Source organism: Rattus rattus, chromosome 8 (assembly GCF_011064425.1).
Source record: "Rattus rattus isolate New Zealand chromosome 8, Rrattus_CSIRO_v1, whole genome shotgun sequence".
Taxonomy (NCBI): domain Eukaryota; kingdom Metazoa; phylum Chordata; class Mammalia; order Rodentia; family Muridae; genus Rattus; species Rattus rattus.
This window is the reverse complement of record NC_046161.1, coordinates 92,105,382-92,132,612: the sequence shown is the minus strand read 5'-3', so window position 1 is coordinate 92,132,612 and position 27,231 is coordinate 92,105,382. Positions and strand designations below refer to the sequence as shown.

General features: G+C 36.4%; 1 protein-coding gene across 3 annotated transcripts in view; it reads right to left on the bottom strand.

Annotated features, from left to right (window-relative positions):
* Stag1 (stromal antigen 1) overlaps positions 1-27,231 on the bottom strand; it is a 371,976-nt gene that overhangs the window by 191,691 nt on the left and 153,054 nt on the right. For all 3 annotated transcript variants that reach the window (XM_032910192.1, XM_032910191.1, XM_032910190.1), the window contains 2 exons: positions 21,541-21,617; positions 9,855-10,059 (listed from right to left, as the gene is read on the bottom strand). In XM_032910192.1, coding sequence (XP_032766083.1) covers positions 9,855-10,059; positions 21,541-21,617 — 282 coding nt within the window. The remainder of the gene's footprint in view (positions 1-9,854; positions 10,060-21,540; positions 21,618-27,231) is intronic.

Here is a 27,231-nt window from a genome sequence, read left to right as displayed (position 1 = left end):
AGGAGACTTGACAGAGAGGAGCATGAAGATGATTGTAAACTACAAAGAGAAGCTTCACTGATGGGAAACCTGCCAAGGGAAGCTACAGCACAGCTTTAGAATGCAATGGATGCCTTACTGAGTTTCAGTTTTTCTTTGTTTTCCTTATTGCATTCATTGTAAATGGGAATGCTTACTCTAAGCATTATATACTGGGAGCATGCAACCTTTTCTTTTCACTTTGTTATTCAAAGTATTGCCTCCAACTCTGACCTGACTGTTGGACATCACAGGGCAAAGAACGTGGTGGTGACTTAAAGAACACTAAGTCTGAACAAGCATTAACAACAACATGACTAAGTGGCTAAGGCCTACAGCTACACAACTGAGGTCAAGAGCCATCTAGAAAGGCTAAAAGCATACAAGTGATGGTCTGAAGATGACACATCAGACTGCATGGTCTGCAATCGATAATTCTTAATTGCAAGGCTTTCAGAAATCTCACTTCACAATAGATTTTTGCAGCTAATATGTGTTTCTTGTCATTATTAAATTAATATAATATTCCCTGGTCATTAACCCACCTTATTGGGCAGATTTTCTGCAGATTAACAAAAATCAACTCTTCTATAGTCATTGCTATGTAGACAAATAGATGGTTCTTAGTTCCTAATGGTGATTCTATATAATTCCTAATTTCTATTAGTAATTATTGAGCAATTTATAGAGAGGGCTGCAATTAAGGCCCTGCAAGTCTTCGTGTGTGACATCTATTTGCACTAGGATAGAAAGCAGTCATGAAACAGATTTATGATTAAGGAAAACATTCCTTTTAGGCTAGTTGTAAAACCATTATTTAATAGCTAAAGACCATCAACTGGAAATGAACAGTTTGTTGTAGGTGTAAGAATGGAAGATAAAGTATTAACTGGGATTACCTAGAGAAAACTTCAATACTAATGAGAAACTAGAGAGATGATTTGCCTCTTGGCATACTGTGTTAACTTAGACATAAGAATTATAGTTTATAACTTTTAATGAACAATTGAGCGATAATGGTAGATAATATACCTAGATTAATGGTAGGTTAATCTACCTAGTGGTAGATAATGTTTATTTAGATAACTACTGTTGGTATCAGGAATTGCCATTAGCAGCTACACTGGTTGGCCACTATTGCCATGGCAACGGCCATACATTCCTAGAAGACCTTTTGGCTCAATTCACACCTCCACCTGGGAACCTTTGCACCACATTCTAAATCCAAGGTAGACACACCTTCTGCCCTCTGCTCTCCCCTCTCTGCTCTTTTCTCTTCTTTCTCTTGCCCCTTCCCCTGTCTCGTTCCCCCATTAAAATCTCACCATGTGGAAGTGTGTTGGTGTGGGTTTGGTATGCTCTTTCCCCACGGGTGTGGCCAATATCTGATATTATTAACAACTGATATCTGATATTAATAACAACAACTAGTCTTAATGGGAACGCATGTAAACATCTCTATTATAATTCCTTATTTAATTATTTGAATTTATGTTTGAACTTGTTTTGAAGTTTCAAAACTTATTGTGAAGTTTTGAAAAAAGATGCATGTTAGTCAACCCTGTCCATGTCAGTACCCCCACCCCCCATAGAAATAAAGATTAGAGTAGCTTTTCAAAGTGTTTGTTTCTTTCTCGGACCTTCTCTAGATTGCAAGGAGTCAAAAACTCTCAGTTTTGGGGCTCAGGGATGGGAAGGACCTGTGAGAAAAGATCAAAGAACCTCTTTACTTAAGCCCCCTCCTCCAATTTAACAATTGAGTGTTAATTGCCAGAAGCTTTAGGCATGTTCTGGCCTCAAAATAACTTAGATTCAAACCAGTAAACATTATCATATTAAGCAACTTTTACTCTCACAAAACCAGGTCACTCCCCCAATCCCTGAGGGTGCTTCAACCCCTCAGTTACCTTCCAGAGAGAATCCATGCTCAGGGTAGGTTCCCTAAAAGCTGATGTCCGATAAATAAAAATTATTTGAAAATGGAAAAACTTGGATTTTTATGATAAAGACATTGATAATACTTTAAATATATGAAGATTACATAAAAATAAAATCTTATGGTAAGTTTGAGAATTACAAATGGGACTTAAGTAATCCCTGCTATGTTATAAAATTCCAATTAAAACACCAGGGAGGAAAATGATTTTCATCTTCCATGAATCCACAAACTAAATGCAACCCTAAATTGCAAACATATTACTACAAAACATAACATAGCAGGATGCTGAACAGAGACCATTCACAACAACTCAATGATTAGAAAAAGCATGGCAATTAAACCTAGAATAAGAAAAGGTATTTTGCTCTGTGTAATCCAGAAATATTCAACAAGATTTTAGTTCAGTAAGAGGTAGAGAGAGCCAAACTATGTTACAAAAATGTTCAATTGAGATATCTACTTAAAATACAAATCAGCATACTTAAGGTTAAAAACAAATAAAAACTATTCTGAAATGGAATCTTCTTAATTAAAATAAGTATAAAGGGGCGGTATCCTTAAAGATAATTAAGAGTACATAGTGTATAACTGCTAAAAATCAGTTCTAACTTAATAAAAAAGCTTTCCAAAAGTATTTATCTCCAACAAAGAAAAATTTACATAACTATGGAACTTCTAGACCTGAACAGTGAAGTATTGAAAACTTTTATATAAGTGTAGTATAGTGTATGTGAAATGTAAGACAAAAGACATAGACTGTCAATAGAGACATGGTTTTAGAAATTTGGAAAACCGACTAAAATTTCTACTGATCAGACCATGCAAGGAACTTATGATGCTACTGAAGTAATTATATCTAAGCCCTAAGAATTACTAATTTGATTGTGTCTCTTCTCAGCAAGATATAAGCAAGGTCAGGGATCATTTTATTTCAAAGCTGATAATTCTATCTAGCCATAACTATCTAAAAGCATATATAGTGAAAACCCAGTTATGTGAATGTTTTTGTTTTAATCTCAGGTGTGGGATATGGGGCGGCTGAGTTTGTCACAGGTGCTAACTATGATTGTCTTATGCTCTAGAAGGGGCATGATCTTTGCCAGCCGCAGACAGTTTGATTCTTGGGATTCTGGAGAGGGCATGGATGCCAGAACCCAGAGATGGGTCAGAGGCACTTGGAAGAAGGCAGGTGTTGCTGCCTCCACTACTCTTGGTTTGTTCTGTCTGCTATTGCTGGATTTCTATTTCACTGGACTGCTGGATATTCTGACAATGAAAACTGGATATGCCCCTGGAAACATGAAGACCCTAATCAGCAGTAAGTAGCCTACAGAGGTTTATGTGCCCTTCCATTCTTCTTTCTCTCCTACCTAGTGTTGGGGGATTGGAAGGGATCAGGATGGATAAAGAGTTGGAAGTAATAAAGAGGTATAAGAACCAATAAAATAATAAAACAAATAAGCCAACACGCATAGTCTTTGAACTTGAGGATTAAATGGTTCCTGTCCATCCTATCTAGTCTCCAAGATTTGTCTTCAAAGTAAATAAAAATTATCAACTTTTACTCCATGTCATTCATTCATATATATATGTATATATGTGTATATATATACACATACACACATACATATATAATTCAAATGAATAATTACTGTCCACCCAGAATTATCAGAAAATCTTCTGTTCAAAGGAGGTGACCATAAATCTAGGATTTTATACAATCAATCTATGAAAGAATTGAGTAACTAATATAAAAATAATGGGATGTATTACTAAGGAATTGCTGAATAAAGAATTTATTCTTTAGAACTTGGAATAAAAAAAAAAGGTTCAGTACATTCTATTTTCAGTACCTAATACCTGTCCATTATTCAAATGTAACTAATAAATGACAATTATGGCCAGAGAAGCAAATAGCTAAGTGCAGATCTTCACTTGGTTCCTCTCATTCAAATTCAATCTCACAGTCTCAGTCCCAGCTTTGTAGCACAGCAACTGATGCAGCTTCTTTTATCCACCCCTGCCTAGTCTCCAATGGATCACACAGATTCACCCTCCAGACTTCCATGTCCCCACTCATTGCTTTATTCCAGCACTCAGACCTCCAGAAGGCATTTCCTGGTAACCTGCAAGCCACTCCAGGCAGAGAAGCAAGTAGGTTAACTATGACTCTTCACTTCCCCATACCCTCCTCCAAATCCAAAGCAGTCTTATCCTTCCCTTTATAACAGACTACCCATTGAGATGACTTCTCACTGTCCCCATTCTCAGGAGACAAAAGAGAACCTGGTGGAAAATCCTGCTTGCCTCCCTCATCTGGATCCCCAAGGTCTTATCCCAACCCAGCCCATTTCCATTCTTGTCAGCTCCTAATACCCAGTAAGTCATTTTACCTGTAAGTATAAGTGGTTACAACTATCAGAATCCCAGAAATTTCCTAAGAGGCAGCACACAGCCATCACACTCTCATTGGAACCAGAGAGAAAAACAGGAACCAAGAAAACAGAAAACCCGTCTAATAAAAACAAGATTAGATATCAGTAGTTAGAATTAAAACCTTCCCAAACCCAAATGCTTAGATGCCGGAGAAAAACACTCCGTAGGTTTTGAGTACTGCAACATAACTGAAGCAGGAGACGAAGACCTTAACATACCCTTTATGAATATGACGGAGGTCCTCAACAGGGAAATTAATAAATCCCTTAAAAAAACTCTATGAAAAAATTAACAGTGGAAGGAAATGAATAAAACAGTTCAATAACTGAAAGTGGAAATAGAATCAGAATGAATAAAAAATGAAAACTTTAGGAACTTGAACACGAACCTCAAAGACAAGCCTCGCCAACAGAATACAAGAGATAGAAAACAGAATCTCAAGACACTGAAAATGTGATACAAAAAATGAATACTTTGGTCAAATAAATTATTAAATCTAAAAAATCCTGGGACAAAAATCTAGAAAATTTATTTTACATTATGGCAAGACCAAATCTAAGAATCCCAAGAATAGAGGGAGAAGAAACTGAGGTCAAAGGGCACAACATTTTTGTCAACAAAATTATGAAGAAAAATTCTCCAACATAAAAGGATAATTAAAGTACAAGAAACATAGAAGACCAAAAAGACTGGACCAGAAGAGAAAGTCCCCTTGACACAGAATGATTAAAACACTAAACATACAGAAAAAAGAAAGGAAACAAAGGAAAAAGACAAACATATAAAGGCAGACCTAGTAGAAAAACTTTTGAGTTTTCAATGGAGACTCTAAAAACAGGAGTTCTGGCAGACATTCTACAGAATCTATGAGACCACGGATGTCAGAACTGAATACTATACCCAGCAAATCGTTCAATCACATCAAACAAAGAAAGTAAGACATCTGTCACAAAAAACATCCAACATAAGGCACTAGAACAAAAATTCCAACCTACAAAGGGTAACCACACATCAAAACCCAGTAAGAGGAATCAAGAAACACTGCCCATTGATAAGGCTGAACACAAACAGTCTCAATTCCTCAATAGAAAGACAAGACGAACAGATATGAAGCAGGTTCCATTCTTCTTCTGAATCTATGAATCAAACCTCAACATCATGGATAGTTACCATCTCAGAGAAAAAGGATGGGAGGAAAAAAGATGCTATGGATATGGACCCAAAAACCAAGCTCATGAAGCCATTTTAGTATCCAACAAAATAGACCAAACCAAAACTAATCAGAAGAGATAAGAAAGGACACTCATACTCGTTAAAAGAAAAATTCACCAAATATAAAATGGAATTATTAATATCAATACACTAAACACAAGGGCACCCATGCTCAAAAAGGAAATACGACAGCTTAAATCACATACTAGTACTCAAGCACTGACAGTGGGAGACTTCAATAACCAACTCTCCAATAGACAGGTCATCCAGAAGAACATTAGATAGAGAAACGGTGGGGCTAACTGACATTACAAACTAAACGGACCTAACAGGTATGCACAAAACGATTCACCAAACACAAGAGAACCTACTCCTTCACAGCAGCTCACAGAGCTATCTCCAAAGCTGACCGCCTCCAAGGACATAACGTAAGTCTCAGCACAGACAAGAAGACCAAAGCAACACCTTACATCCTGTCTGTCCACCCTACTCTAAAATTAGGTACTAACAATAGAAATGAGCTTACAAAATTATGAAAATTAAACAACTCACAATGGAATGAAAAAGGGTAAGAAAATAAACTCAGTACAATTGAATAAAAATGAATGTATATCACAGCAAAAATAATAGAACACAATGAAGACGGACCTAACAGGCAAATTCATAGCACTAAGTGCAAACAAAAAGAAACTGGAGAACTAGTGATTTAACAGCACACCTGAAAGCTCTAGAGCCAAAGTGGGGCGGGGGGTGGGGTGGGGGACTGGACAAAAATAGATATGATAGAGAATGAACAAACAACACAATGAATCAGTGAAACAGAGTTGTTGGTTCCTTGAGAAAATCACCATGACTGATAAACCTTCATCCAAATGAACTAAAAGGCGGAGAATATTCAAATTACAAAATTAGAGATGAAAAGGGGACATACCAATTGAGACTGAGGAAATCCAGAGAACCATAAGGATGTACTTTAAAAACCTGTATTCCACCAAACTGGGAAATCTAAAATAAATGGATAATTTTCTCAATAGACACCACTTACAAAAGTTAAATCAAGATCAAACAAACAATTTAAACAGACCATTAACACCCAGTGATATATAAGCAGTCATTAAAAGTCTCCCAGCAAAAACGGCCAGGGCTTGGTGGTTTTAGCACAGAATTCTACCAGATATTCAAAGAAGAGATTATTGCTAATCTCTTCAAATTACTCTATTAAATAGAAATAGAAGCAACAGTGTTTAATTTGTTTTATAAGGCTATAAGTGTCTCAATATCAAAACCACATAAGAACCCAACAAAGAAAGAAAACTTTAGACCAGTTTCTCTTCTAAATATAGATGAAAATTTTTCAATAAAATATTTGGAAACTGAATTCAAGAATGCATCAAAAAAGGTGATCCACCATAATTAAGAAGGCTTATCCCAGAGATGCAGGTATGCTTCTTATATGATAATAAATGTATTCAGTCATATAAATAAACTGAAAAGAAACAGCCACATGATCATCTCATTAGATGCAGAAGATCTTTGACAAAATCCAGCACCCTTTTATGATACAAGTCCTGGAAAGATTAGGGATATAAGAGACATAAGTCAACATAGTAAAGGCAGTGTGCAGCAAGCCCATGGGAAACATCAATTTAAGTGGAGAGAAACTCAAAAGCAATGCCACTAAAATCAAGTACAAGACAAGGCTATCCACTCTCTCCACAGTTATTCAATATAGTACCTGAAGTCTTAGCTAGAGCAATAAAACAACCAAAGGATTTTAAAGGGAAACAAATGAGAAAGGAAGAAATCAAACTATCTTTATCTGCAGGTGGTATGATAGTATCCAAAAGTGATGCTAAAAATCCCATTAAGGAATTCCTACAGCTGACACTTGCAGCAAGCAAAATAGCTGGATACAATATTAACTCACAAAACCCAGGATCCTCCTATATATAAATGACAAATGGACTGAGAAAGAAATCAGGGAAACAAGAGCGTTTATAAAAGCCTCAAAGTACCCAAAATATCCTGGGGTGACCCTAACCAAGCAAGTGAAAGACTTGTATGATCAAAGCTTTAAGATACTCAAGAAAAAAAATTGAAGAGGGTATCAGAAGATGAAAAGATCTCCCATAGTCATGAATTGTTAGGATCAATACAGTAAAACAGAGCCATCCTACCAAACGTAATCTACAACCAATCAATGCAGTGTCCATCACAATTATAAGGCTATTCTTCACACAACTTGAAATGACAAAAGTTTTCTATGAAAAACACAACTTGTGAAAAAAAATTCTGAATAATAAAAGAACTCCTTAAAGGTAATCAAATATGAAGTTCAGAGCTAAACAGAATTCTCAACAGAGGAAAGGCAAGTGGCTGAGAAATGTTCAACATCCCGAGTCATAAGAGAAATGCAAATCAAAACTGTTTTGAGATTTCATTTTAAACCCGTGAGAATGACTAAGATTGATAAACAGGGACAGCACACATCGGCAAAGATGGAAGGAAGTGACACTCATTCACTGCTGCGGGAACCGCAAACTTGTGTAGCCACAATAGAAATAAGTGTGGCACAATCCACCTCAAGAACCAGCTACAGCACTATTGCACACACCCAAAGGATGCTTCAGCCTACAATAAGGACACTTGCTCCACAATGTTCACTCATCCTCTATTCTCAATAGCCACAAGTTGAAAACAACCTACATGTTTATCGACAGATGAATGGATGAAGAAGATGTGGAGTACTCAATGAAGAACTAGTCACTAAACAACAACAACAACAATAAAAACAACAACAACAGCAACAACAAAATATCCATATCAGGTAAATGGATGGAATTAGAAAAAGACCATCCTAAATGAAGTAACAGAGATTCAAGACAACAAATATGATGTGCATTTGCTTATATGTGAATATTAGATGTTAAGTCAATGATAACCAAGCTAGAACCACTAGAACCACAGAGATGAGGTAAAAAGAATGGGGCTAGCGGGACAGGGCAGATAGGTCCCCCTAGGAAAGGGGAACAGAATGGACAGTTATGCATGGGTTGGAGGCATCAAGTGGAGACAGGGAGGGAAGAGGGACACAAGGGAGGGAATACAAGGAGAGACAGTTAACATTAAATGACATTTGCGGGGTAATATAAAAACCTTATGGAGTAAACATTTTCTATACTATAGACACATAAAGGAGAAGTAAATGAAATCATCAAATAACAAGGAAGACAGAGATCCAATCAGTCATCTCTTGTCCAAACAAAACTTCCACTATCAGGACTAGGTTACATCTAATTGAGCTATGGCTGACAATACCTATACAGCTCAATGAATGAGAGCATCAGCTACAAGCCAGTGTCTTGATACAGGGAAGTATGATAAATGCTACCAAATAAGAAATATAAACACCGGGGTTGGGAATTTAGCTCAGTGGTAGACCGCTTGCCTAGGAAGCGCAAGGCCCTGGGTTCCGTCCCCAGCTCCGAAAAAAAAAACCAAAAAAAAAAAAAAAAAAAAGAAATATAAACACCAACCTAGTCACAAACACTTTGATCTAAAATGGCCTCTTGCCTAAAAGATAAGCTAGTACAAATTGGTGGCACAAAGCTTGCTGGAGTAACTAACATTTGATTTCATCTATGGCCCACTCCACAAGATGGAACCCATACTTAACACTGGTTGGGTGAATAAGAACCTCAGAATTGATAGCTCAGGGACATAGAGCAAACCAAATAATACTGTTCTAAAAATATACCTAACAATAAAAATACTAATGACATTCTGCTATATGATAGTTCAGTGCCTTGCTCAGCCATCATCAGAGAAGCTAACTTTTGCAACAAATGGGAGTATATACAGAGACACAGCCAGACACTATGCAGAGTGTGAGAGATTGTGCAAGGTAGTTTTATATCAAGTTGACACAAGCCAAAGTTATATGAAAGAAGAGAAATCTCAATTAACATCAGGCTGTAGGCAAACCCATAGGGTATTTTCTTTATTCGAGATTGATAGGGGAAGGCCCCCATTCCTTTATCCTGGAAACAGCTATTTCCAGTTTTATTCTTAAGGCTGAAAAATAGCAAGTAGGAAAACTATTGCATATGAAAACAGCCATGCAAATAAATTCCAAGAAATTTTTATTTCTATTAAAGCACTAACTAAATTAACATTATAGAAAAAAGTTTCATTCCAAAAATCAAAATTTAGCAAACTCAACGAAAACAAAGAAGACTTGGTTACTTACCAGCAAGGGTACTTGTATGCCTAAAAGCTCTGACCTGGGAGTCTGACAAACCAGTCAAAAGGGAAATTACGGTGTCCATCATATATTCATCATAAATTATGCTATATTGACACTGTCGAATCAGGACTCCAATAAATTCACAAAAATTGGAACGAAATTTTTTCCACTGAGGACCAGGCATGGTAAGGGGGTAGTCACCACTGTCCTAGAATGTGTAAAAAGAACTTATTAAGTATCACAAGGTAATAGATCAGAATTTTATTCCTATATACAAAGAAATATTTTATTTCTAAATACACAATGAATTCTATTTGTACATTAATAGTGCTAATGTTTTTCCTTGAAACATCCACAAATAATTCATACAGTACTGAAAACTATCAGATTAAAATCAGTGTTTACTGATCATTCTTCTTAAGATTCTTTTTTTTTTTTTTTCGGAGCTGGGGACCGAACCCAGGGCCTTGCGCTTCCTAGGCAAGCGCTCTAACCACTGAGCAAAATCCCCAACCCCTCTTCTTAAGATTCTTAATAAGAAATAACAGTACTAATTTATGTTTATATGTTTATGATGATTTGAAGTAGATACTGAAAAACAATAGTTTAAAGGAGTATTTACTATATTACCAAATATAACTATATTAATTGAGAGATGATGTAATCATATCGCTTTTAAACTTCTATTTTTTTATTCTCTTATACAGAATGGCAAACAGACAGAAACATCCAAAACAAGCATGCCATAGTGTACACATGAAAGGCAAAAGCAACTGTAAGTAATGCCTGTTTCATTTTATCAGGTAATCACTACATCTGAACACATGTCAGCAGACTTGGTAGCAAGCTCAAATCATCTTATCAAATCAGTTTACCATTTCTCAGTATTTCTAAATATAAAATTTTAAGAATTAAAGATTTCAAAAGGATAAACACTTCAAAAAAAAAAGCCTAAAATTGACCTTTCACATGGCAACTTCATTTCCTCAAATTTTACAATAAACTCGACAATAATTCTACTTACTAGCTTCTTTAAAAGAAGGCATAAAATGGAATCCTTAAATTGTTTGACTTTACTTAATTCACAAAATTGATAGCTGAACCTAATAAAAAGGGTCTTTTTTTTCTCCTGCTCGTAACATTTAAGAAAATACACACAAGGACAATTGGATATGGGTGGTATAAGCCATTTGATAACCAGTCTTGATACTGGAGGTAGAACCAGGAGAATTCAGAGTTTTGGGACAGTATGAAATTTAAAAACAAAACAAAACAAAGTCCCTATCTCAAAAACTGAGAGGCGAAATGGTAGGGGAGAAAGGAACTGAAATTAAACTGAAAAAGCAGTGATGCAAAAGCAACTAGCTAAGGAAGACAAGAAGAAATCAATGTCAATTTGGTAACTGTCACTGTGGGAAATTAAGGGGAGTTTGGGTTCACTAAAACCTGTGTCCACAAAAGAAGCCTAGGGACAGGGCAGGGAAACAAGAGAACTATTACTTTTGGCAAAACATGCCAGCAAGTGTATGATCTTCAACTAGAACGAAAAAAGCAAGGAATACAGCTTGCTTGTTCTCTCTATTGCATAAATCAAAAGCCTCGATCTGATGAGCACCAGAGTAGGGAGGAGTAAATGGCTCAAAACCAGAGTTGAAATAAAGATCCATTACAACTGAGACAAGAGAAAAAGAGCTTGTATAGCGGGTTAGGAGTAGAAGAAGAAAAATACTGCCTTGGACTTTGTACCTTATATTGGTATCAACCAATGTACTGTTGGCTTGAAGATAAACATGAAGCACAGACAAAAGCAAAGGACTGCTATTGAAAGGAGGAAGAGAAACTGAAAGGGTCCTTAAAGGATGCTAGTCATACATGGACATCACTGAGACACAGGCAAGACCATGAATATGTTCTCATCATTAATAGCAGGAAGCAACATCATATTGCCAAATTGTAGGAAACAAGGTGAGAAAGTGATTTCTCCTCTGGCCCTGGGAAACAGAGATAGCAGAAGTCTCTTGAGGTATGTCATAAGTAATTGTAGTACGTCACAGATAAATGCAGCTATTATAAATCATCAAAGAAGCCTTTCTCTATACCGAAAGAAAACCATTACAGGGAAGCAAAATCGGACACCAACAGATCATGGGAGTGCCAATACCAATGGATATATCTGCAACACAGCTTCAATATCAATAACTCAGAGAGCATCACAGAAGATGGGCCAGAAAGAGGGCTGTGATGACTTCTTGGTTGGCAACTTGACTACAACTGGAATTAATGAAAGCTTAAATAGAAGGTATACTTATGAGAAATATTGTTTCTTAATTAAATAATTTGAAGTGGGAATACCCACTTTTAATCTGGACCTTTGAAGTGAAGATCTACCTTATATCTGGGCCAAATCTGCTGTCAGCCTATATCAAGGACAGGAAACGAGAATGTTTGCTCTCTTTGCCTGCTTGTTCCTGCTCTCAGTGGCCAGGGCATTTCTTCAAAGGCATTAGAGCCTACTCCATCAGGATTCTGCTACCTACTGAAGACCAACTGAGACACAGACTGAACAACTACTGGACTCTTGAACTGTCCACTGGAAGACAACCATTTTTGGACTACCTGGATCACATCCTATAAGCCTAATGAATACCTGCTGTATATTTATTCATTCTGCCAATTCTGTTTGTCTACAGATCTCTAATACAATCAGAAAATCAGAAAACCAAGAATTTTGATCTGAAACTGTCATTTTAGAAATGGCTACATAAACAAGACCTGAACAGTAAGAATAGACATTCTAACATAACACAGAGGCACAAAAATCTAGGGTTCCATCCTGAGACAAAGAATTACATGGAAGTAACAACTGCTGAGTGAGAAAGAATCGCCTCAGCACCCCAGAGGTCAATGCCCTAATTGGCCGATACACAGGACTTAGCCCTGAAGTCATGCTACACAAGTAACAAAAATGGACTCAATAAGGAATAGTTCTATATTTGTGTATAACCCCACACACACACATACACGTATGAAACAAAGGGGGAAATCATGTAATTATATTTTAAATAAAAACATAAAAATAAAATGAATGAATAAAAAAGGAAACCACCACCCATAATATCCCAATCACAAAAAACAGAAAAGTCTGGCATTAGGGAAATTTTAACCCATGGTACACTAAAAGCAATTAGAATAACAGAAGAATGACTCACTCATTTTCTGAATAGACTGAAAACCTACATCTTTAAAACCTTTTAGTTTTTATATCGCATGCAAATATTACCATCCAAAATTGTTTTAACAAAAGAAATCTTTTCAATGATTTTTTTTTTTTTTTTTTTTTTTTTTTTTTTTTTTTTTTTTTTTCCCGGAGCTGGGGACCGAACCCAGGGCCTTGTGCTTCCTAGGCAAGCGCTCTACCACTGAGCTAAATCCCCAACCCCCTTCAATGATTTCTTAACACTTGAGTTTGGAATACTCAGTTTGAATGGAATGGTTTCATCAAACCCCTCCACTCACTTTCCAGGAACTATGGAATTTAAGAGTCAGAAGGGACAGATAACATCGAAAGAACTGTCTTTCAGTTTCACAGGATGGAAGCACATAAAACTCACAGGGCTGACAGAATACACAGGGTCTGCATACGTTCAACAGAGTGGGGTCCCGATGCTGAGACGAGATGGAGATATGGGCTCCCACCCATTACTAAGAAACTATGTTCAAATGACATATTCTTGTATAGGAAAAAAACTCATTTTCTCCACTAAAATCTTACTTTGTACATTAATCACATTTAAGGGTAGGCCCCATGCCAAACAGTAAATAGCAACCAAAAATTAACTCAATGGTATTCTCTTGTAGACAAGTTACTTTTAGTTTTATTTATTTCGCTCTTTTAGTCTTAGTGGTTTTCTGCTTCTGTTTATACATCATGCTTTCCAATTTTATAATTTTATAAGCTTAATGTGTGTATCTCCATCTATGTCTCTTTCTTGTATTTTTTTGAATAATGGTTTAATAATAGTTTATAGTCCACCTGTTTTTTTTTCCTTAAAAGAGAGAAAGAAAGGGTGTGAGGAAGGGTGGATGAGAAGGTAGTGAGAAATTGAGGGAAGATACCACAATCACAATATATTATATGAAAAATTACTTTCGATAAAATATACATTAAAAATAATTACTAAAATGTTCAATAAGAAAAACTTCTTAGCACACAAATGAATTAAAGAGATTCTTGAACATACATCACTTGTGCATATAATGATTTTAGAAAGTGTAGTGTTATTGATGGGCAAGGAAGTACTAAAAACTTATTTGAGAACGCATCTTAACAAAGGAAAACAACCAAAACGCAGAATGCTAACTAACAAAAGATAACAAAATGGAGAACATAAAAATTGGCACAAAGGATCCGCCCTTACCTATATTGAGGAAAATCTTATAATGTCTTGAAAAAGAAATATGTTTGATAAACACAAGAAAATCATTAGATAAAAGATGAAGTATATATTTTGTAAACTATCTGATACATATATATAGACAAAGTAATTTATAACTAATCAAATGATAAAATGTAAAAGAACAAATCATTCTTAAGCCAGTTCAAAATACAGGAAAAAAATTGGTGTGCAGCAAAATATAGTAATACAATGTATAAGATATGTAATTTGTACATATGTTTCACTATCCATCATATACTAGTGCCTGTTGGCAGAATTTAGAGGGAAAGTCAAGATCTTAAAAAGCAAAGAGCTTGTTTTTTATTCCCCTCCTGGTCTACTCTCTAACTGTTCCACATTGCATAACTCCACCACCACCACCACCACACCTAACCACTTCTGGGGGCCTCCAGTCTCCTGAGGGTCAGGTACATCTTCTCTGACTGAACCCAGGACCTGGCAGTGCTCTGTTGTATATGAGTTGGGGGCCTCATTTCAGCTGGTGTATGCTTTCTGATTGGTGGTCCAGTATCAGAGAAATCTCGGGGGTCTAGGTTAGTTGAGACTGCTGATCTTCCTACAGGGTTGCCCCCCTTCCCCTCTCCTTCCCCCTCTCCTCCTCAGCTTCTTCCAGCTTTTCCCTAACTCAACCACGAGCAGCAGTTACTGTCCACTGGTTAGGTGTAAACATCTGCTTCTGCCTCTCTCAGCTGCTTGTTGGGCATTTCCGAGGGCAATCAGGATAGGGCCCTTTCTGTGAGCACTCCTTAGCCAAAGTAATAGTGTCAGGCCCTGGGGCCTCCCCTGGAGCTCGATCCCACTTTGGGCTTGTGACTGGATCTCCTTTTCCTCAGGTTCTTCTCCATTTTTGTGCCTGCAGTTCTTTCAGACAGGAACAATTATGGGTCAGAATATTGACTATGGGATGGCATCCCTTATCCCTCATTGATGCCCTATTTTTCTGCTGGAGTTGGGCTCTACAAATTCCCTCTCCATAATGCATAGTCCCTACATCTAAGATCCTGCGAGTCCCTTTGACCTCCCAGGTCTCTAGTACATTCTGGAAGCCTCCCACTCCCACCCCCAATGTCCTACCTCTAGAGATTGCCTGTTACCATTCTGCTGGCCCTCAGGGCTTCAGTCCTTTTCCCCTACCCAATACCTGATCATGTTCCCCTCTTCCACTCCCTGTCCCCTCTCCCATCCATGTTCCTCCTTCCCTCCCCCATCCTATGATTGTTTTCTTCTCCCTCCCAAGAGGGTTGAGGCATCCTCTCTTGGGCCCTTCAGCTTGTTAACCTTTTTAAGTTCTGAGGACTGTATTCTGGGTATTCTGTACTTATTTTTTGGCTAGTATCCACTTATTAGTGAGTACATCCCATGCATGTCCTTTTGGATCTGAGTTACCTCACTCAGGAAAATATTTTCTAGTTCTATACATTTGCCTGCAAAACACAGGAGGTCCTCATTCTTAACAGCTGAGTGGTGCTCCATCGTGTAAATGAATCACATTTTCTGTACCGATTCTTCTCTTGTGGGACATCTAGGTTATTTCAAGTTTCTGGCTATCACAAACAAGGCTGCTATGACCATAGTGGAGTACATGCCTAGTGGCATGGTAGGGCATCTTTGGGGTATATTTCCAAGAGTGGTATAGTTGAGTAGATCTATGTCCAATTTTCTGAGGAACTGCCAGATTGATTTCCAGAGTGGCTGTACCAGTTTGCTACCCCACCAACAAGGGAGGACTGTTCTTCTTTCTCCACATTCTCAACAGCATCTGCCGTCACCTGAGTTTTTTTTATCTTAGCCATTCTGATTGGTGTAAGGTGGAATCTCAGGGTTGTTTTTGATTTGCATTTCCCTGACTTTGAACATTTCTTTAGGTGCTTCTCAGTCACTGAGATTCCTCTGTTGTGAATTCTATGTTTAGTTCTATACTCCATTTTTTGATTGGGTTGTTTGGTTTTTGGTGGTTAGCTTCTTGAGTTCATTATATATTTTGTATATTAACCCTCTATCAGATGTGAGGTTAGTAGTCATAGCCTCTGAGATTGTGAAGTTCAATCATCAGCTTCAATAAATTTTTTTTCCTGCAATCATGGGACAATACTGTTGCCTACTAAGTATCCTTCCAACAAAGTTGTTATCAAGCAACAGATGTCAATGGATAAAATTAATAGACAAGCTAATTTTCTACATTTTGGAAATGAATCTTCATGATGAAGGAAGGAAGGAAGGAAGGAAGGAAGCGAAGGAGGGAGGGAGGCAGGGAGGGAGGGAGGCAGGGAGGGAGGGAGGGAAAGGAAAGGAAGACTGGCTGCCACATTTCAAGAGTCACTAACAAAACTTTGGGGATTTAAAGTCCTAGAAAGGTGTAATAGGTAAGCACCCTCATTGCAAGCCTGATGGCCTATAAAAGGAGAGAACTGGACCCAAAGATGGTTCTGAATTCCACAAGTGTGATAGTTCCACAAGTGCAGTTCCATTCAATTCCCCACCTCTACACAGAAAGGCACTGCAAAGTAGATGATCTCCTAAAGCCTGATGGCTTGGGTTTTAAATGTTGCTACTTTTATAGACAGCAAAATATACTTTGATCATTTCATGATATTGTTCAGTAGAAGCAAACTACAACTCTAGGAAAGCCATTTAATCAAAAATGTAAATACCTGAGGGCCAGGTGTCATAATTCATACCTATAACCCCAGAACCAAGGTATCTGAGACAGATTTGCAATATTGAGGTCAGCAATCTAAGTTCTAAATTAGTCTGTGATACAAAATGAGAAAATCTGGATGAGTGATAGAAAAGTAAATATATAAACAAGCAAGCAACCAGATAAATGAATTTATTTCTTTGTTTAAACAAATAAATAAGTAAATAAGCAGATAAATAGATAAATGGAACAAAGAAAGAAGAAAGCCAAAACAAACTGGCCACCCCTCTAAGGAAACCCTACAGTGTACAGATACTTAGGTGTATTAGGTAAATTTTTACCATTATGATGGTGTCAACTGTGAGTATAAACATAACAACTCACAACAAAGGTTGAGGGACACCTGAAGAAGGTTCAGGTATTCTCTGGGGGTTTTGGAATATGCCCCTGCCATCAAACTATGAAAAAAAAAAGGACAGTACAATTATTACTCTAAAAAGTGATCTACAAATACTTTTTTGAAGGTTATAAATTATCCACATAATAATGTTTCTGCACTATGCCTCATAATGACAGACAAGCAAACATGTTCTTAGCACTGTACTGATTCTTAGCAGAGAAAAATGAGCAAAACACCTTTTCAAATAATTTCTAATTTAATTAGAGATGAAGACAGATATAAATGAGTAAACAACAGGAGCATTACAAAAGAATGTAGCAATTAAAAGAGATTACTAGGTTTCTAAAGACAGAAGTCAGAAGAAAAAAATAAGAAAAATATTCCAGATAACAACAAAATTAGGACAAGCCTATAAACAAAGGCATAAACATAGGATGGGGACACTATTTTAGGTTGCATGAGCTGAAACAGAATGTACTGAAAATAACCGAAAGAAAGAAGGGGGAAAAAAACCAGTTAATCACAAAAAAGTCAAACTTCAGAGTTCGAGGAAATAGTTTAAACAGAAGTGAGATTTGGGAGTTTTGTTTGTTTTTTGGTCAGACCTACAGACTAAAAGATAGGACTCAGGTATACTATAATATAATACTTATATACCATAAGTTATATTCTCAACACAAAAAAAGACAAACGTGTAAGACTGCATACAAAGAAAGTAGACAAGTTAAAAGTAAAAGGATCAAGGCATGAGACTGCTAGCACTGCTAAACCCAAAGCAAAATGAGAAAGAAAACAGAGTGACTTTAAGTTACAATGGGGATGAAAAGAATAACATGAAAAGCATCCAATGTTGAAATAACAAAATTACTAATATAAGCTACAACCAAACAACTAAAGAACCAATCTGATGTCAATATGATTCACTGGACAGGTTTATCTCTGATAGAAGGCAAAAAGTAATTTTTCCCCTAAAAGGAAAAATTTGTAAGTTTTGTTTTGTTTTTTAAGACATGGTCTTATTATATATATATATCCATGGGTGGCCTAGAACTCTCTGTGTAGACTAGAAAGGTCATGAATTCATTGCCTCCAAACAGCAGATTTTATGTTTAGGAATGTCTCATTAGTCTACAACATATAAAGAGATGCTCTCATTTTAACTCAAAACAATTAATATAGAAAATCCAATTTTTGGACCTGTGGCCACTTTGGTAACTATAATCCAGAGTATACTGATTTATGTGCAAATAAACCCAGTAATTGAGAGTATACCTCAGTTGATAAAACGCATGCCTATCAAGCACGCAGACCTGACTTTATCCCTGAGACACAAACAAAAACAGCTGGTGATGGTAATACACTCCTGTAATCACAGATCTTGAGAAATAAGAAAGGCAAATCACTGAGACTACACCCTGAACTACATGAAATGGTATATCTAAAATCAAACACAAGACAAAAGCCAACATAATTTAAAGACATTAAAAGCTTATAATGAACATTGGACAAAGAATCATTTTTAAGCTAACCTCTAGTTTTCTAATGATACCTTTTTAATAAATATTTCAATTATCTGTATATTCCCTTCATTATATACATGTATCTGTGTAGTATTAACAACATAGTTTCCTACTTTATTGTTCTGCTCTAAAACCAGCAGCTGTCAAATTTCATTATATATTAAAGTCATCAAGAGTATTACCAGAATATTTATAATATAAATCATAAACTTTCCAAGTCAATCAAAATGTCTAGAGCAGTGGTTCTCAACCTGCCTAATGTTGTGTAACCCTTTAAAACAGTTTCTGATAATGTGATGACCCCCAACCATAAAACTATTTATTTGGGTTGGGGATTTAGCTCAGAGGTAGAGCGCTTGCCTAGCAAGCGCAAGGCCCTGGGTTCGGTCCCCAGTTCCGAGAAAAAACAAAACAAAACAAAAAAACAAAACAAACAAACAAAAAAAACTATTTCTTTGCTATTTTAAAACTGTAATTTTGCTAATGTTATAAATCATAATGTAAATACTTGATATGCAAATCCCAAAGGGGTCACAGCCTACAGGATGAAAACTACTGGTCTAGAATATGTGGTGATAGCTAAGCACTTATACTTTTTAATGATTAGGAGATATTAATGGCTGCAAAGCATGGCACCTCTGTTCATAAATTCATAGTATGACATAAAATAAGTGTTACTATACTAAAGATTGAAACAAATTTGTGATTTCAATCAACTGTGTTGTAAGCATGGCATTGTCAAGGCAGTCTAGAAGCTGAGGAGTAAATCTATCAGCTAGCACATTAATATAGTTTCATCTTCTTTAGCCATATTTAAATTATTGAATACACTAGATATAAATTGTCAATGTAACAAAATTTAATCTAGTGAAAAGTATTTCTATAGAATTGTTTCAAAATTCTGAAGATTTTTAGCTTTAAGTTAAATCAGTACAAAGTCCTTATATTGCATCACAAACCCGGAAGAATGGAAGAAGGTCCTGTAACCCAAGTCGTTTATATCTGCTACAGATGGTTTGCCTCTAACCTAGCCAGGTTATAAAGTTGAAGTTTCATGGAGTGTGTTGTCTTGTTGGTTTTGTTTGTTTGTTTTTGTGATATAGGAATCACTGAATAATCCTGGCTGGTTTGGAACTCCCTATACAGACCTAGCTGTTCTCAAACTCAGAGACTTGCTTGCTTCCTTTGATTCTCAAGTGCTGGGATTAAAGGCGTGCGTCACTACCCCAATCCTTCATGGAGTTCTTGGGTCATCACTGTGATTACACTCAAAGGGAATGCAGCAGTGCCCTCTTGCTCCCTGGAACCAGTTGTTTAGCAGAGTTGTTGTCTTGATAAACTGAACTGACACAAAACTAAAGTGATCAAGTCATTAGATAATGGTATGGTACCTACAAAACTGTCATATAAATATAATTTCCCCATTTCACATTAAAAAGAGATGTTTACACAAAATGGTAAAAAATATAAACTATAAACAATGTCATCTAAGTCAAAACCAGTTTTTAGGAAATTGAAGATATAAAAATGCATGAATAACAATGCAACTAATTCCTACGGAATAAGTCAATCTAAAAGATGGTACCACAACATTTCTGTAACTAAGAACACAGAAAATACTTTCGGTGTGAAGTGCAAGAGAAAATCTGATACCTGATAGGAAGGATGACAACTAAGTTCTAAGTATTTTACATATTTGTATTACTTTATCCAAATGAAAAATGATAAAAAGATTCAACTAATCACAAAAAATTAACCTAGAAAAGGCAATACTGTTAATGCTTAAAAAAATTCTTCCAAAACCAAAATTCTTCTGTAAACAAAATGATATATTACAAGAAGTAGTGATGGAATAAGAAAAGAGTTATCACAGAGAAAGGAGCCTCCCTTGAGAAAATGTCTCCATGAGACCCAGCTGAAGGCATTTTCTCAATTAGTGATCAAGGGTATGAGGGCCCAGCCCATTGTGGGTGGTGCCGTCCCTGGGCTGGTGGTCCTGGGTTCTATAAGAAAGCAAGCTGAGCAAGCCAGGGGAAGCAAGCCAGTAAGTAACATTCCTCCATGGTCTCTGCATCAGCTTCTGCTTCCTGACCTGCTTGAGTTCCTGTCCTGATTTCCTTTGGTGATGAAACAGCAATGTGGAAGTGTAAGCTGAATAAACTCTTTCCTCCCCAACTTGCTTCTTGGTCATGATGTTTGTGCAGGAATAGGAACACTGACTAAGACAAGAGCCATACACAAGTGTGTGGGAGGTCTGGAAAGTGCATAGATGATGCCCCACATAGTTTTGGGAAATTCTTGATTAAATACAGTTAAGCAAAATTTTCATCATTAGATTTACTAACAACCTTAGAACACATGTTTTAATAATCTCTAAGATAGGTTTATAAACAACACTGCTCAAATTTATCCAACCTCCAAACCATTTTACCTCTAAACATTTAATGAAGTTAGTATTTCAAGTTGGAAATGAAATCAAGAATTGAAGAGGAAACGAAATCAAGAATTGGAGATTGCTAGAATTAATGCAAAATGTCAATTTTAACTCATGCCATTGTAAAGTATATTGTTATCTTTTAAAACTAGGCAAAAATATTTGAAACAATCAACATATTTAATAATGATCTAAAAGATAGGGACTCAATTTGTACAGGTATTGGAATGTTATATATACCTCATCAAATTCTTCAGTCATTTTTCTGATTATTTCTGCGTTCTGCATATTTCGAAACATCTCTATTCTGACAGTACCTGTGGAAAAATAGATTTTACAGTTAGTCTTTACCTTATACTAAACATTAACCCTAATCTTATCACTGTTTAAAAGTTATGGAAAACTAGTTAGGTTTCCTGTTCATCACAAATTGCTCCATTAATTTTCTTAAGAAAATTGTTTTTTATATATGGGTATTTTATGTATATGTATGTGTCTGTAAATCACATGTGTGTGTGTTGCCTGCAGATGCCAAAATAGTATATTGGATACCTTAGGACAAGAATTATAGATTATTATACACTACTGTGTAGATACTGGAAGTCAAACCCAGGTCTTCTGGAAGAGCAGTCAATGCTATTAACCACCAAGCCATTTTCTACCGCCTCAAATTTTTTTTATACCCATCTACTTTAAAGGAATGTTTTATTTAGAAACAGTGCTTTTCAATGAAATGCTTTTCTAACAGCCAAGTTATTAAGTTCTATATAATGATTATTGATAAAAGAAAAAGTTAACTTTTTACTTTGCTAGTTCTTTTGTAATTTTTGATGGTTTAATTTTATTCCAAACATGGTTCTATAGTTTATTAATATGCTGAATGTAATTTTTTGTTAAATGTTTTGAAAAATGTGTACTTTCAAAAAAATCAATTTAGGCTAGGTTACAGTGATCAGTGATAGAACATTTACTTAGCACAGCATACAGATGGCCATGGCACAATCCCCAGTATGGCATCAAACTCCCTTCCTCTCAAAAAATAGAAAAAGTAATTTAGACATGGGGAATAGTGATTAAAATTCTTCGCTAATATGCATGAAGAACCCTGGGTTTGAGCTCTAGCACTGAATAAATAAACTAGGCGTAGTGGCACATGCCTATAATCCTAGCACATAGGAAGCAAGCCAAAGGATAAAAAGTTCAACTTCATTCTTGGCTACAGAGCATGTTCTAGGCCAACCTGGACTACATATGATGCCATCTCTAAAATCACACACAAGACAAAATCAACATAATTTAAAAATGTTAAAAGCTTAAGATGAACATTAGGACAGAGAATCTTTATATAAAGATTCACTTTCATTTGTAAAAATGCAACATATTAACAATTGTTGTTGTTGTTTGTGGGCTCACAATTGTTGTTGTTGTTTGTGGGCTCAGGAGATGCTCAGTGGAGAGGGAACTTGCCAAGCTTCACCAAGTTTCAGACACTGGACCCACACAGTGAAAAAAGAGAATTAATTCCTGCAAGTTGTCCACTGGCCTCTTATGTGCCATGGGGCGTGCTCACACACACTTAAGGAAGCAAATAAATAAGTAAATATACTAATTTTTTTTTCCTTTTTCTTTTTTTCGGAGCTGGGGACCGAACCCAGGGCCTTGCGCTTCCTAGGCAAGCGCTCTACCACTGAGCTAAATCTCCAACCCCACTAATTTTTAGTTATGAGAATTAGGTTTATTGTAACTTTAAGAACCAAACTTCAAGTTGAACTCCACCTCCCCTCAATAATTCCTAATGATTTAAGCTCTTAAGAAATCATCCAATAACAATGGAAGTAGTGGTCCTTATAACACAAACTAGGGAGAAAAGTTACACTAAATTTACATAGGGCCTGAAAATTAGCAAACAAGCAGTATGGCATCACTTTTATTATGAGCTGAAGAAATATCAGATACTGAGACTGCAGAGACTCTCTTAAAATGAAGAAGGACTTTAGTCAAATGACAAAGGAATAAGTCTTGGAAAAAATAAACTCTTCTGCACATAAGCACTTATACTGACTGCAACCCTGAGCAATGAACTGGAGGTAACACTATCAGACTTGGATTATCAGAACTACTCAATGTGAGCTGCTAATAAACTCATGAGCTACAGAAAGAGTGATAATGTTTTTAATCACTGAACTACAGAATAACATCAAAAACAATAAACATGTAGTGTTAATTCCTAGGAATTTAATGTACAATCATCAGAAAAATCCATATTTAAAAGAATTTAAAGTGCTGTTTTGTGTGTGGGGATGTGTGTGAATGTGTATGTCAGTGCACATGTGTGGGTATCAGCATTAGATGTCTTCTTCAATCACTCTCCACCTCTGTTGAGGCAAGCCCTCACTGAAGCCAGAATCAGTGATGTTAAGCAGTCTGGGTAGTGAGCTTGCTGAAGGGATTCCTGGTCTTTACTTCTTGCTGCTGGGATAACAGGCAGGACTTTCTGTATGCCCAGCATTTTATACAGATCTAAAATCCGGTCCTTGTGTTTGTGCAGCAAGCATTTCCTCCATTGAGCCATCTCCTCCACTTCCATGTTCTTTAAATAAAAGGATGACAGCAACACCTTAATATCAGGTGATTTTTATAAATGATTCACGAATTTTACTCCTACCAGTTTTGACTCATAAATTCAAAACCGGTCTCACCTATCTAAAAAATTAGAAGCACAAAGATCCAAAACAAATACAAATTATATATTAATAAAAGCAACCGATAATACATAACATGGATAGTTTATCAAGATAATAATAAGTTGAAAACACTGCATCAAAAAAGAAAAGGATGGACCAGCAAGAAGTCCAATGTCTTAGAAGGTAAAGGTGCTTGTGCCAGGACTGATGAAATATGGCTTTGGTAGGTGTGGTAAAAACAACTGAGTCCCGCAAGTTGTCCACTGACTTCCACACAAGTTTTGGAAAGTACATGTGTGCGTATGTATGTACGTACGTACGTATGTATGTATGTATGCATACATGCATGTTTATATGTGTGTATATGCATGCTGTGTGTATGTACATAAACAAACACATGTATACGTGTGCATTATATATACATACATATAAGCACACACATACATACACTCACACTCTCATAAAGATGTAATCAAATACTTGAAAGTAAAATTATTATCAATCTATTTATACAAATATCCAAAACTAGGCCTGGTGGAAGACAACTTTCATGCTAACACTCGGGAGTTAAGATCTCTGTAAATCTGGGGCCAAAATGGTCTGCTTCAGGATTTCTAGGTAAGTCAAGGCTAACAGCCAAACAACAACAAAACATGGTGGTGGATTAGAAGGAGATTCCCAGAGCTGAGAGTAACCTGAATGACACTGTCTCTGAGTATCAGCAGGACTGGGATGACACTGCAGAAGAGGAGGATTTCTGTGAGGGGGTAGAAGAGAGCCTAAGGCAGAGATCCCAGTACTGCCTCAGCTTGATTAGTTTCCTCAGTTTTTTTTAACTGCCCATTTTCTGCCTTCAGTTTCTTTCTGCTGCCTCTACTGTTTGGTTTTTTCGGTTTTTTGTTTGTTTGTTTGTTTGGTTGGTTGGTTGGTTGGTTGGTTGGTTGGTTGGTTGGTTTTTGTTGTGTTGTTGTTCTTTTGGGTTTGGTTTCCTTTCTTTTCATTCAGGAATAAACAGTGCCTCAAACATAGTAAGAGTTCAAGAAAGATTTGTGGAATGACTCCTTTCTCTTTTCACTCTGACAAACCTAGACTTCTGCAATTCTGTGTGTTACCATTTTTCTTTCTGGTAGTCATTTTCTTAAAGTCCAGTTAATACTCTTCTAACATATTCTCCAGAAACTGATTTCTGCTCCAGATACTGTGTAGAACCAACTCAGTCCTAAAATCCCAGATAGTGGCCACCATCCTAAAGCTAAGTAGTAGATTAAAAAAAGAAGGGTACCAGGTAGAGCTCACTCGGAAGAAGTGGGGTTTTCTAATTAAGGCCTTTTAGAGGGGAGTCTACTGAGGCTTTTTCAATTAACAGTGGTTTTTCCTACTTCATTTCTCAGCCTCTGGAATGGCTAACAGTATTATCTTCATTTATAACCCCCACCTGTCCTTAGCCAAATCAGCCATTGACGATGGTGTCTTCGAGATACTGTTCCTCCTTTACCCAAGAGATATTGGGGGATTAGAGCCTTGGTGTCTAAATGTTCAGAAACTGCAATCCACTTAACCTACAAGTGTGCCTGCCACCTGGATGTTTGGAACACTTCCAGAGGGGAAGTAACATCTTTGTTTTTGCTATTTTCCTCCTGCCCTTGGTTTGGTCCTACCCTACACTTCTGAATTTCTATTTTGTGCTACACTTGTGGCTTTTTTTTTTTTCATATTGAAGAAATGACATTACCCCAGGAGCCAAAAATAAATCTAAATTGGAAAAACAAACAAACAAGCAAAGAACAAGCTCTAAAATGAAAAAAATTACATTGATTAGCTTGAAAGTTGTCATGCATGAACAAGTATACATGAACAGTAGGAGAGTGAAGAAATTTGCTATAAAATTAAAACATCTAAGAGACAGAATATATATTGTGAGGTATTAAGCAAATGTACGCATTTATACAAAGTCATTCAGCTGGACACTGAACTGTCAATATTAACATAAATTGTATCTTTGATCCATTGATTTTGCTAATCTTAAGAATATGTTCCAATCACTAATGTTGGATTCAAAAACTGGAAGACCAAAAACAAAAACAAACAAACAAACAAACAAAAAAAAAAAACAGGTAGCCCTAGAATAGCAACCCCTGTGATTCTTCCCTTAATTCTGCAACCCAGAACTAAAAAAAAAAAAAAAAAAAAAATGAACTACCTTAAACCTTATAAACCAATATATGTATCTGCAAAGGGAAAAGAAGGAACGAAGAGAGAAAAAAGGGGTAAACAATGCTGACAGCTGCACTGCAACACTGACTCGCATATCTCCAACACTGTAGTGACGCTCTATTCTACTTCCACAACTGACAGGCCAAGCTCAAGCATGGTATTTTTACCTGCGTTTTCACTAAGAAAAGCTCGGAAAGAAAGTATTTTGAGTGTTAACATTGTGAGAAACGAGAAAATGGTAGCCAGCAATGAAACCAATAGGAGAAACTCAGGTTTCCCATCTTTGCGGGGACTATCAAATGTAATGACTCAAATGTCAAAGGCAATAATTAAAATAATAAATGATGCTGAGGTATTATTTTAACAAGGAAAACTCTTGTCACACTCCCACAGGCTAATAATACAAAAACTTATCCTTATGTTTTAACTGGTCATTCATCTCCATAAGTGACTAAATAAATACCTTCGAGAAAAGCTATTTCTAGATTTCCGCCACAGTCTTTCCTTTACTAATGTATTTTTTTCCAATAAACTGTTTTTTATTGCAGCAATATATTGCATTTAAGGAAAATTTTCTGATGTTTCACTTTCTGTAATTTGCCTGGGTAGATTTATGTACTTTTCAAAGTTCTCTTCAATAGAGTACAGAATTTTACACTACATAACATGAAAAAATATATACTCTATGCCCCTAGAAACTGCAGGCACCATGACCTCTTTGAATTTTCATTCCAGGGGTTGGGGATTTAGCTCAGCGGTAGAGCGCTTGCCTAGCGAGCGCAAGGCCCTGGGTTCGGTCCCCAGCTCCGGGGGAAAAAAAAAAAAAAGACTTTTCATTCCATTACTTGTTTCAAAAACCCCTGACAACCTGAGATTTTTTTCTTATTGAAAGTTTCTTTAAAAAGAAAAAAAAGTATTGCTGAAACTGAATACTGGAAACAAAGTTAAAGAGGCAATCTTAAGATGTTTAATTTGGAGCTTTTTAATTTTTCATATTAATTTCTTTCTTTGTATATTTGTTTGAATGTAAATG